At 43.9% G+C, this 13,182-nt stretch overlaps 2 protein-coding genes across 2 annotated transcripts in view; one reads left to right on the top strand and one right to left on the bottom strand.

Moving 5' to 3' along the window:
• The window catches only part of KIAA1210 (KIAA1210 ortholog), a 52,326-nt gene extending 46,247 nt beyond the window's left edge, over positions 1-6,079 (top strand). Inside the window, exons 11-13 of the mRNA XM_057537689.1 lie at positions 832-995; positions 2,442-2,544; positions 4,002-6,079. Of these exons, the coding sequence (XP_057393672.1) occupies positions 832-995; positions 2,442-2,544; positions 4,002-4,177 (443 nt within the window). The 3' untranslated portion in view covers positions 4,178-6,079. The remainder of the gene's footprint in view (positions 1-831; positions 996-2,441; positions 2,545-4,001) is intronic.
• Positions 6,080-10,405: 4,326 nt separating this feature from the next.
• Positions 10,406-11,901, bottom strand: CT47C1 (cancer/testis antigen family 47 member C1). The gene is given in 3 exon segments (XM_057537688.1): positions 10,406-10,430; positions 10,432-10,546; positions 11,364-11,901. Coding segments are annotated over 3 exon segments (678 nt in total).
• Positions 11,902-13,182: the final 1,281 nt, after the last annotated feature.

Below are 13,182 nucleotides of genomic sequence, written 5' to 3'. Positions count from 1 at the left end.
GCTCTCAAAGCCTTTGTACCTTCAGACTCATCATCACACAGTCCTGTCCATGCCTATAACCGTATCCATTTAACCACACACTTGCATTAGAGACCACAAAGTAACAAATGCAATAAGATTTTCCTTGGAGTCAGAGAAATGACATCAGTGACCTAAGCGTCTGGCCTCCTAGGAATTTTCCCAGCTCACCTGGCACCCATTGTCCTACCCTGAAATGGGGATAGGAAGAGGGATGGACAAGGGAGGCAAAGGGACCAGTAAGAGGATGGTTTGCAAACTTTGAAGTACAGCTTCTTATCTACTCAAGGAACTCCTGCCTTGCCAAGTTGTGGGGAGGGCACAAAAGAAGGGGGCCCTTCTCTATATGTTATCTTTTTATTTTCATTTGGCAGTTAACAAGGATCCCCATTTGGGACATTATTATTGTGGGTAGGTCCCAGCCAGTCTCAAGACCCTGCCTGCCTCACTTTATTTTTTTTTTTTAAATAAATTTCTTTATTTTATTTATTTATTTTTGGCTGTGTTGGGGGGTCTTCGTTGTGGTGCGCGGGCTTCTCACTGTGGTGGCTTCTCTTGTTGTGGAGCACGGGCTCTAGGCGCACAGGCTTCAGTAGTTGTGGCACACGGGCTCAGTAGTTGTGGCTCGCGGGCTCTAGAGTGCAGGCTTAGTAGTTGTGGTGCACGGGCTTAGTTGCTCCGCGGCACGTGGGATCTTCCCGGACCAGGGCTCAAACCCGTGTCCCCTGCATTGGCAGGCGGATTCTTAACCACTGTGCCACCAGGGAAGCCCCTGCCTCACTTTAGTTCTAACTTCTTTCATTCCTTTCTCAGAAAAAGCTCCTGGTCGACAGTCAGATCATGCCACCTCAGAGCCAGCTTGGATAACTATGATAAAGCAGAGGCAGGGGAGTTTCCAGGCCAACATTCCTGTGAAAGAGCCAAAAACCAAGAATAGAGCTGGAGCCAAGGCTGAGACTGAGGAACCTAGATATGGGGTAAGACCAGGAGCAGCCCACAAAACACTCCAAAAGGGTGCTGGAGCCAACTGATTAAGCTTACATTGGGAACTTTCCCAGACATGCAGCTCCCCAGCTCTTTGGATGTATTAATCAAGGCAAGGGAACTCTTTGGGGGAAAAGACTTGCTTTATACTCATAGAAATGTGCTCCACTTTATGTTCTTAAAGGATTTGTGAAAAGTAATGAATACGAGAAGATTCTGTAAATCAAATCCTGTCCTAAATGTTCTAGAGCAGGATTCCATGAAATTGGTTGAGAAATAAGTAGTTATTAAAAATCCCCAAAGGTCACCACTGGGGTGAGAGTTGAGTAACTATTCTTACAGATATTTTAGGCCTATAAATATGTATTTAAGAAAATATAAATGGAATTAAACTATACATATTATTTTTCACTTATTTTATTTCTGGGCACCTTTCCATATCAGTACATAATGATTTAACTTTATGTAAATAAAGGTAATGTTTGGTGTTTGGGTTTCCATATATTGATTTGGTTTGGTCTGGTACCTCCCTATAGGTTAAAAGAGAAGTTATGTGATGAACTAGGCTAATGGTACCACATGTGGATCAGGCATGCTGGGATGATGTCTTGCTTCCAATGTCCCATTTTCAATGTCTTTGGAAGTTTTAGAATGAGAACCCCTCTTGTCAAAACTACATAAAACTGACTCAAGAAAACTCAATGAAATTTATGTATCGACATGTCTAAGTTCCTATACTTTTAGGTGCTTACTGAATTTGTTGTGGGATCATGTGAAAATCTGTTTAACTCTTTGCTTTAAAGATCTTTTCATTTCATTATTAGTATTTTTAAGGGAGCAGGATCATACAGGGGGCAAAGTCCACTTTGGTTAAAGCTTTGTCAGAGGGAAATACACTAGGGTATATAAACTAATTAATTTAGACCAGTTGTGGAGAGGTTAATTTGAAAAGCTTAAACTGTACAATTCTGAAAAGACCTATTGTTATATCACTTTGTAATGCAAGGAGCGCAAGTCAGATGTAAATAGGTTTTGTTACGTAGAAATCTATGGAACTCACGTCAGTTAACTGATAAGATTTGTTTGTGACCACCGCATTTCTGTTAGCTTTCTGTTAAGTGCTGGCAAAGTCCTAGAGAAAAGGTTGTTGTCAAGTTACATAATTCTCATGTTAACCTGTTTACACTGTTTGTATGATTAGACAGCCTTTTCTCCCAGCTCAGAAAGGTGATAAAGTTGAATCAGCTTAGATTTTGTGAACCTAAATTCTGAACCAAGGTGCTTTCTGTGCTATTTCTTTCCTTATCTCTCTCTTTCCTTTTGATTAATGTTGAACTTATAATACCCAGGACAGGACTTGCACCTTGTGATCTGAATAAGTAATTTGCTGTTTTCATGTCAGGACTTACAAGCTTTCTGTTTTCATTTTTGTATTAAAGAGAACTGGCCTTGCAGATGAAAACCAACCAAGGAGGGTTTTCACTTCTGATGTCAACAGACGGGAGAAGATAGCACCGAAGCCACCGAAGTCTACCAAAGCAGGTAAAAAACACACCACAACCCCCCACTCCCAAAATAGCCCTGGCAGAAGTTGTAAAACTTTTGCAATTTCAGACAATACATGTCTCTTCCCCCAAATCAGCTTATGATTCTCTCATGGGTCTTCCATTAGATACAGATATTAGCTTGTTTTAGGAAAATCCAATTATTATGACTACTATAAGTCAGTCCAATGTGTAATTTTCAGAGGGTCTTCCAGTCTTTTACCCCATCGAGGAAGCTGTATCGGAACAAAATGGTGATCACTCACTAGAACTTTCCTGTGGCTGGTATTCAAGAGGAAAGAACCAAGCCACTTTCTAGTCCATAGCAAAACGGTATTTTCTCACCTTCTACATTCCCAGTGAAGCTGCGGAAAATAATCCACTATAAATGTCCAATGGTATTGAATTGTTTTTTAACTATTTAAAAGGCTTGTTTCAGCCCCTCTGTATTCTGAGCAGAGGTATGAGAGGTGGGGAAATGTTGAAAGCTGAAAAAAAACACTGTGCTGTGATAGAACAGAATGGGGTCTCATCAGTAGAGTCATGTGCCAGAGGAATTTTTTTTTTCAGAAGGAGCAGGGGGAGGGGAGGATAGATTTATATTGAGTCATCTTTGTTCTCTGCCTTAGTCCGCCTCATGAAGAAATTAAACTAGGAATTTAGGAACCCACCATCTGGCCATGATATAGCAGCACTTGACCTGCTTATAGCTGTGAACAGTCTCATGGGCACAGTAATCCTATCAAGCGGTTCTCAACTCTCACTGTGCATTAGGATCACCTGATGTGCTTTTTAAAAATTATAGATGGCCCTGGATCCATTGCTAGAGATTCTAATTCAATTAGTTCAGGAAATAGCATGTGCATTTGTATTTTTAAAAAGAGCCCTAGGTGGTTCTAATGTGTGGCCAGGGTTGAGAACCACTGGTTGAGTCTAAGCCACTAAGTCAATCAACCGTAAAGCAGGATGAGGGAAGGAGTAGAATTGGGGAATAGTGAAGTAGGCTGCTAGGTAGGAGTAGTTGATATAATGTTATTTAGCATAGACTTTTACTGGGTGTATCTATTGAGTCATCAACAATCATTTCATACAACATAATGGATTGGCAAAACAAAAACAATATTACCTAATATGAAATTTAAAAAACTGAACAGATACAACATGTTTCCTCTCTGGTCTCAATTCAAAAGTGTAAGACAATCCAATAATAACCACCCAAAGATTGGCAGTTATAGCTGTAGATATTTTCTCTCAGACCTTCCCATGTCAGGCCCCTGTGGCTCTAGCCATACTGATGTTACCCTTTTCACATACTACCCTATGACATTGCGCATGCACTGACTTTTTGAAGCCAGAGGAAACCTGAAAGGAGGAAAATTTTTACTGCATCCCATAAACATACCTCAGTATCTCTGGGGCTTCTTACTGCTTGTGTGTTATTTGCTATGGTTCCAGTGGGATTCGAAGATGAGAAGATATTTCAAGTACCTTCTATGGAAAAAGAAACCAGAAGGTCTTCAACTCTCCCAGCCATGCTACAACAGCCGGCTGAGCCAGCTGAGCCAGTCTGGTTCTCCCTGGCCAAGAAGAAAGCCAAAGCACGGAGCCATGTAGCAAAACTCACGCAATAAATAGCTCCTGGGTGGAGTATCAGCATTTTAAATGATAATTCCCAGTAGCTGTATTAATGCCACGTAGTGAATTATTTACTGTAACCATTTTTATTAAGCATAAGAGCCTTAAAAGGGGAAATCAAGCTAATAATTATTTGAATGACACAGATGCCATGAATGCCTAACCTTCAGTACAGTCACTGCCAGCATCTGAAAACCCAGCATTTCCTCTATAAAAACTGTGTAAAATGTTTGCACTGTTGTCGAACTGAGAACACTTTAACTTTGAACAATGTGCTGTAGAAGGGAGAAAGCATTTTGTTGGAGCAACTAAGAGGTGGTCATTTCCCTTGATCAAATAAATTCATTCTAATGGAAATGTCCAGATGATTTGGTCCAAGGATTGGCTTTTAGGTTTTATGAGCCTAGTTAAATGCTTCAGTTCTTTGGTTGCTGCTCCAAACTTTGCAAAGCCCCCTAAGAAGAGGTGGTAGAAGTGAAAATTCTGGGTCTCCAAGAAAAATTTTGCACAGCCAGTCCCCCAATCAGCCCACTGCCCTTTGAAACACCTTCTTTGTATCCCTGAGGGCTCCCAACACCTGCAACTTATACAGACCTCTCTTTGCACACGTCCCATGTCAACCTGTCACAAGTCTGGCGGCAATGAGCACCTTCCTATGGGGCATAACATTCCTTGGGGATTATCATATTCCTCTGGATGGTTAGCCCATCAGTGTCTGACCTTTTGCCCCAGTGCCACTGTGACCCTTTCTAGTTGCTCAGAAGTGTACTGCACTTCATACATATCCTATTTTTAAAGCACTTAAGACCCTGTTGAAATTCAAAATTCTGCAAATTCCAAAAGCTGTGCCTTCAATGGAGCAGATGGGAAGCCTTCCACAAGGAAGTCTGGGGCCACTAGAGAGCTATCTTATGCCCTGTCTCCAGCCTTAAGGTGGAAACCTCCGAGTAGCCCAGTTTCTTGTCCGTTTCCCTCAGCAGTCTCTGTTTCAGAAGATTTTAACCTAAGACAAGACTGCACCCTCAAAGCCACAGAACAACTGACTTTCTGCTAATGGGAAGCCTGAAGTGATTGAAGCAGCCTTTCCCTCCCCTCATTCCTAGAGGCACACACACCTCAACAGTCACTAGGCTGGACAGCCCCCACCTCCCCAGTGAACCAGCCACCCCAAGTCCTTCCCCTCTATTCCAACCCCAAACACACTAAACACTAATGGAGAGCTCCCTTTGGATGCCTGGACAGTACCTAGCTCATTTTCTCAGGAAACCCAGAAGTGTCTTAGTATACCTTTCACTGTGTCTGCCTCTGTCACCTTGGGGCTACTTTGCTTAAACAGAAATGCAGACCTAGACATAACTGTGCCTTTAAATCCCAAGCAGGGTGCTGCCTCATGCAAAAAACAAATTCAGAGAGGCTGTGAGGTGCCAGAGCTAATTTAAACCCTTGGTGCTTGGTTTTCCTGATGATGGTATAACGTGATATTGTACAATCATGTGCTGGTTTTGCGTTTTCTCTGTAAAACATCTATTTTTCCTCATACTATATCTTTACCTTTTTGATAATGCTAGGTTTTTGATTGATTGATTGGGTTTGATTTCCTTTGTATTCCCATAGTGAACAGTTCATTAAGGTAGATGCCCTTTACCCAGGCAATGCTGGTAGATTAACTGTTATACCTCCCTTCCCCCTTTTCTCAGGGTGGACCACTATTAGGTTATTCTTACTCTAAGAACTCTCCATTAACAATTTCCTTTTCACAGTTAGCAACAAAAATCTGTTTTCAGTAAAGAGGTTAAGTCTTTTTTTAATGCCTAGAGGCACATTTTGACAAGTTTTCAGCTTCTTTTAGCATTCTTGATTTCTGCTATATGCAAAGCAAATAAATTCAATAAAGCCTGTTCTGTAGTCTGTCTCCGTCTGTCACGTGGGGAGGGAAATTGAATAGGTTATTGACAACTTAGACCCAAGGGTTGCCAGAAAACCAAATTGATCTTAAGAGGTTGTGCGGAGCATAAAGGACCCCTACGCAGGTGTGCCTGACCAAGCTGATGGCCTCCAGGTGGGTGTTTGTATGGGGGAGAGGTGGTATTGAAGAGGAGGTGTTCACATGTGTAAATACCTGGGGAGCAAAGAGATGGGTGGGAGAGAACATGCAGATGGGGATGAGTAGAGGGGACAAGATGGTGGTTGTACTCCAGCCTGGCCCCGGGACTAGGCCTGAGTCCTACTGCAAGATGGGCTACTGGAACAAGCCATTATCAAAAGGAAGGGGCCCCGCTATGCTCAGGTAACAGTGTAACACAGAATGAGCAAGGGGAAGGGGTGATAGAGTGAATATTTAACCTGGCCCTCCTGTAACATTTGTAGTATTTGCAGCGTTCAGAAGAAGAGTTCAGTTGGGAATCCACATAAGATATATCTGAATATTTGAAATGTTTAAATCACCTAATAAACCATTAAATAAAACATGCTGGATCTCCTTCCAAGACAAATGTACTTTCATAATGACCTGAAAGGCCAGGTTGGGATTTAGAATTCGCCAACATCTCTAAGTTCTGCCCCAATGCTGTGGGAAGAGCTGCCCCCTCTCCCCTCCCCCTGCCTATGCCCTGGCTCCTAGGCCAGGCCCCATCCCCTGTTCTGGGCATACAATCCCCCCTCCCCTAAGGCCTGGGAGCACATACCCCGGCAGCGCAGTCAGCCCTCCCCAGGACAGCTCTAAGAGGAGCACACAGGCCCTGGAAGCAGGCTTGGGACTGTTCAGGGGTGCCAGGTGCCTGGAGCATGGGCTAGCAGGGGCATACCTCTTGTTCCCATGGGCTGGGCTCCTGGCCCTATAGGGACGGGTGTGGTTGGAAGAAGGCCAAAGTGGGCCCTCTAAAGCATAGAGCTCAGGACAGAGGTCCCTCTTGCCTGGGTCTAGAAGCAATACTATATTTACAACTAGCACGGCATAAACACTAACAAATCAGAACCAGTTTGAAGGTCCTCAAATCATACTACTTGGCCTGCCCTTTCAGTTTAAATAACGGTGACAGGGAGTGCTTTGCCTTTTGTCTCACCATGGGGTTCTAGCCATAAGGAATAATATGTGATAATACATTTTAAAATGTCAACACTGGTGACCAAAAAAAGATTGTGGGGATGTTAAGTTTACTTTACTTTAATAGACATTAAGTACCTACTAAGAGGAAAACTCATTGCCCAGTGCTTTGGGAAAGAAAGATAAATAAAACCCTTTAAGGTCCCAACCATTTAGAGGTTCAGTCCAGGGGCTGGTGTTGGTGGAATAGGTGGAATGTGTGTGTGTGTGTGTGTGTGTGTGTGTGTGTGTGTGTGTGTGTGTGTGTGTGTGTGTGTGTGTGTGTGTGTGTGTGTGTGTGTGTAGTTAGAATATAAGACATGCCACCACAGAATATGAGAGGTTATCAGCTATCTATAAGGAGGCCAGGAGACAAGCCCATGGGAACAAAGTGTACCCCAGGTAGACCATATTTCAGGTACCTAGGAAGCCTTAACTAAATGCAGAAATGAGGCTGTCTGGTCTCAAATCCCCAGGCCCTTCCCCTTCTCTGATCCTCTACTCTGGTCATCTACAACTTTATCTTTCTATTTCCTTAAACAGAGTTCAGAGATTAAGTCCATTTTCTCCCTTTCCTCTTTTTATTTTTACTCATTATTTATTGAAATACTTCAGATCTACACAAAATTATAAAGAATAATACTGTAAATGTCTACTTACCCACAACCCAGCTTAAGAAATGTAACATTACAAATATAATTGAAGCCCCCTGCGGAGCCCTTCCCAATAGAATTCCCCTCCCTCTCTTTTCTCAAGAGGTAACCGATATCCTAAGTGTGGTGTTCATCTTTCCATTGCATGCCCTTCTGTATGCTACATTTGTATACATCTTTCACATGCATTGCCTTTTACTCTCTGTATGTACCCACAATCAGTATATGGTGACTGAATGTTTTCTTAGACTTCATATACACAGTATCATGTTTGCATCCTTCTGGAACCAGCTTTTTCCCTTATGCATTTTTTTCCTGCCATCACCCATTCTTAACCTCTCTGTGTCTCAGCCCCTGTGAGTTCTAATCTCCTCTCCAGTCCAGCCCCTGCCATCCTGTTTAGTTTACCTAAAACAGTCCCAAGCCAGTGAACGAAGGCTGGTCCCACCATAGGTGGGTCTCAGCTTCTCCCCGTGTGGCTCTAAACCAATGCTTCTCAAACCTTAGCTGCATCAGAGTCCCCTGGAGGGCTTGTTACAATACAGGCTGCTGGGCCCCACTCCCAGTTTCTGATTCGCAGGTCTTGGGTGGAGCCTAAGAATTCCTGGGTGATGCTGATAAAGCTATTTTAAGGACCAAACTTTGAGAACCAGTTTTCCAAATCAGTGTCTGGGCTCAGGCTCTGCAGCACCATCTGGCCTCCACGCAAGCTGGGCCATCCATCAGGTTTCCTTCAGAAGCTCACAGCAGTACTGTGAAATACACATATAACACAAGTCATGTGTAATTTTAAATGTTCTGGTAGCCACATTAAAAAAGTAAAAAGAAACCGGAGAAAGTAATTTTAATGTTATATTTGTTTAACAGTATATTATCATTTCAATGTGTAGTTATTAATGAGACTTTACAGTATTTTTTACACTTACAGCACATCTCAACTCAGACTAGCCACATTCTGAATGCTCAGCGGCCACACGTGGCTAGTGACTAATGTAGTAAACAGCACAACTCTAAAGGCTCGACCTCCATTTCTGTCTTCACAAAAATTGTTTTAAACTTGAAATTTTAGTTTATTTTGGGCTGCAGTAAAAGAATTTAAAACAGGCTTACCAAATGGTAGAAAGTGATGCCTTTCAATGAAGGTAAAGTGGGTTAAAGAAAGGTAAAAGAGATTTGAGTCAGGATTATTTATGTAGATAAAATCTGCCTGCATTTCAGTTTATTAATTTAAAACAAATTAATTTTTAACTAGAAAAAATGCTGTCAAATATATCTGTAAAAGACAAAAGTCAAATGTTATTGGATATCATTTTTGGGGTAATGAACTTTGGAATGGAATCATTGTTATTAACATTCCCATGGGCTTCTGAAAAATGAAAAACCTAAAAATCGTGAACAACAGATCCTTTCTTCTTTCTTCATTTTCTTTCCATTCCTCCCAACTGCAGGATAAAATGAGAGAAAATTAACAATTATGCAGCACTAACCAGCACCAGAGACTTTCTAAATCTAAGAAAATGGTCAGCCCTTTGTGTATGTGCTGCATTTGAGGGCTCTATCTAAACAAGTAGAGAAGAACACGTTTTCCTCTTGTAACCTGCACCTTGGATACAGGGTGCTTGTACAACCGATGGCTTCAATCATGTGATCATACCAACCTTGTCTCCCTCTTGCACAACACCATAAATGCTTTTTTCCCCCTTGAGAGGCGATTCTGGGATTTAAATCACTCTCTCCACCTTAAAAGCCTATGCTCATTCCACAAATGATACTCCCTTACCCTCCCAGACCTTCAGTTTCTATTATCTACCATATGAGAAAAAGGCTATTACCATGAAATACACAGCTGTGAAAATGCAGAAAAAAATGTTAATCATTTAAATATACTCAAAGACAAGATATACCTTAAGACTTCATTACCAATTCAGTGATAAACGAGAGTCATCCTGTGACTAAATTGCTTTTCTTTTGACTGTCACATAAAATACAAAAATCTACAACCGAACAAATGTTTAGGTATTAATCACTAAATGTGGTCCTACCTGAAATTCTGAACATTTTGCTATTTGTAAGTAGTCACATTCTAAAAGTCGTCATCTCTTAGTACAGGAGACTGCACTTCTGTGGCCAAGTAATGAAGGCCCCACTAGTGCACACAGCCCAGCTACTTTTGCTGCTGCTTCTAGTAACTGTTTTCTAAACAAAGATTGGTCTTAGGCATTGATACATTTACTACTTGTTAGTAGTCTTACAGGTAGAGGACAAAAGAGCTCACAAGGACAAATGAGTAGCCATGAAGTATATTTCAGTATATAATGCATTTTATATTACTAGATGCATGAATGTTCTATTAACATTCTATTAGGTAAATTTGAACTGTTAAACTAATTTTAAACGCATTTTTTCTTAATTCACTGGTAGAATTAAAAAACGAAAACAAATTGGTAAGTGCCTGGGAACCGTTGGGTTATTTTCAAAGCTATACACAGCTACCTGGGCTTTCTGGGTCTGTCCTGCTGGGTCCAGATCCTTTTCAGGTTCTTGTTTTTTGTTAAACTTCTCTCTTTCCCCCTCACTTTCAGCACCTTGGGCCTCTTCATTGGCGTTCTCATCCCGATATTTAGTTGTTCCTTTAGTGAATAATAATACAGACTTTGGGACGAGACATTCACAGAAAAAAAAATCCCAATTCAAAAGGAATAGCAACCAACATCCAGTACTCTACCCTCAGGAGACGCAGAAGGATAGGAGCAACTAAGAAAACAGTAGCTGGGCACCTTCCTTCTGGCTGCTGTCACACTTCCATGGCCCTCACTTTGCTCCTGCTTGACCATTTTCACAGTGACATTATTTCTCTTTTTCCAGTAAATCTGTCGCCCTGTGCTGCTGATTACTTCTGGCCCTTTAGGGAATGGATCAGAATCGTCGGGGTCTGATGCATTCTGTATGTTTTGGTCAGAACTTTGTTGCAAAAACATGTTTTGCCTCGACGACAAAAATCTGTGGTGAAGCTCATTAGTTCCTCACCCCCCTGGATATTTCACGTGACCAAGTGCTCCCGTATCAGTGCATAATGTACTGGGATCAACTTTCTAAGAATCTTGACATTTTTAAAAGCCAGGATCCAAAAGCCGTTTGCTTGCTCTTTTCTCTTCCATCTCCTCCCAAGCTCCCTCCCGAACACCTGCCTCCACTGACCTTCACCTGTGGCCTCATAAATGGCACCGATCATCTCAGACCTGTTACCAGGGGTTGGTAGAGGGCAGCTTATTCCCCCCCCCACCCCGAAACTGGAGAGGTCGTTATGGAGTTGGGCTTCTACTGGGCCCCTCTGGCCTTCAGCTCCTGGAGGCCCCGACTCCCGGCTTCACCTCCCGAGGCCCCCCTCTGAGCCTGGGTCCCTCGGGATCCCGGGTCTCCCGACCGACCCCCCGGCCAGCCGCTCACCCTCAGGGGCGATGGCTTCCTCCGCCTCCTCAGGCTCCGGCGCCGCAGCCTCCTCCGCCTCCTCGGGTTCCTGGGCCGCGGGCCCCTGCCCCTGCCCGTCGGGCGCCGGGACTTGGGGGAGCCAGGCCAAGCCGTGGTGCGATCTCGGCGGGAGCGGGACGAGGACGTGGTTGTTGTACAGGATGCGGCGCAGCAGTGAGTACACCAGCCCCAGGAGCACGAAGTGGAAGCCCGTCATGGAGAACTGGTGCACTTCTACGACGAGGTCCAGGCCCCCTGCCTCCTCCTCCTCCTCCTCTGCCGGCCCGATGTCTGAGCCCTCCTCGGCGCCCCCGCCTTCCAGGGCCGCCTCCTCAGAGCCTCCCGAGGCCCCCGCGACTCCAGCTGCCCCGGCCTCCGGCGCCGCGTCGCCCCCGCGAGGCTCCGAGTCGCGGTGCCCCCGGTCGCCGGCTCCGGCCGCCTCGGCCTGGGCCCCAACTGCGCCCGCGGGGCCCTCTGGGCCTCCCAGGGCCGGGTCTTCATCCCCCGTGGCCGACATGACACCGGGCAGTTACCTCAACCAGGCGGGCGTCGATTGCTGTGGCGGCGACGACGACCGCGGAGGCGGTGGCCGCTGAGGTGGCTGCCCTGAGGGGAGGCTGAGGGCTGTGGCTGCCGGACGGGGAGGCCGCTGACGGGACAACAGAGGAGGCCCCACGACAGGGAGGGCAGGGGGCCGACGCCGGGAGCGGCCCACCGAGGCTGGGCCTCAGATAGCAGTCGGCCAGGCCGTGTGGGAAAGATTCCTCTAGGCCGCAGACGGGGGGCGGGGCCAGAAGAGTAGCCAGTGGGCCGTGCCCCCTCGTCACGAGCTCCAAGCTTATTTGCTGACAAGCGAGGATTGACGTGCCCTGCGCCCAGCGAACGACCAAGGCCCTTCGGTTGTAGGATTGGTCAGTCGCCTCCCTGTTCTTTGACGCCTCAGGTGTTACCGTAAGTTCAGGTTCACAAGGCTCCTGTCCTTTTAATTTTATGATTGTCCAAAAAACCATAGTGGTCCAATATATTGACAACCTGGGTTTGAGGAAACTTCTGTAAAGGGAAGAGAGTTAACATTTTGGGTTTGGAGGTGCTCAGGGGTAAAATCGAGATTATTATGTAGGTACTTACATAACAGAAGAGGAAACAAATGTCCACAAATATTTTACTGTTGAAACTAAAAAATATTAATAATCGCATACAATTTTTTAATAATATAGGTCTATTAATGAGAAGAATGGAATTCTTTTGGGAGGATAACATTTTGCTTAATTGACAACCAGAGTTTGTGTTCTCTATTATCAAAATAGCATATGTTCATCTGTTGTTCTGAAATGAAGTTTTATGTAGTTCACCTTTGCAAATGTCTTTTCACACAGATATTGGCAAATATTGATATCAGTCCATGAGATAGGTACTTCTAAATACTAGTATCAATCCACAAGCATATGATTTTAATTTAGCATATTCATCTCTTGGAAGGGAATTGTAGAATTCTATTAGGTTCTTCTTTTGATATTTGCCTTTTAGCATGTCATTACATTGCAGAATAATCCCTTCCAATTGAAGTTTATGTGGAAGCTCCTCAACTGCAGAGTTAAGTGGGTCTGAAATATGGAAATTTCCTTTGTACTTGCATAGAGGTCTGAAAAAAAGCTGCTGGAACTATAGTCTGAGCTTGAATATATATCTACTGTAAATTTGTATGGGAATAGAGATTTGCTTCTTAGTTTAACTTTAGAAAGCATGTGAAGAGTATAAAGCAGCCTGACATTACTTTGATTCAAATAATGTTAGTTGT

Source organism: Balaenoptera acutorostrata, chromosome X (genome assembly GCF_949987535.1).
Source record: "Balaenoptera acutorostrata chromosome X, mBalAcu1.1, whole genome shotgun sequence".
Lineage (NCBI taxonomy): Eukaryota > Metazoa > Chordata > Mammalia > Artiodactyla > Balaenopteridae > Balaenoptera > Balaenoptera acutorostrata.
The sequence above is the reverse complement of the archived record's forward strand: the minus strand, read 5'-3'. Positions and strand labels throughout refer to the sequence as shown.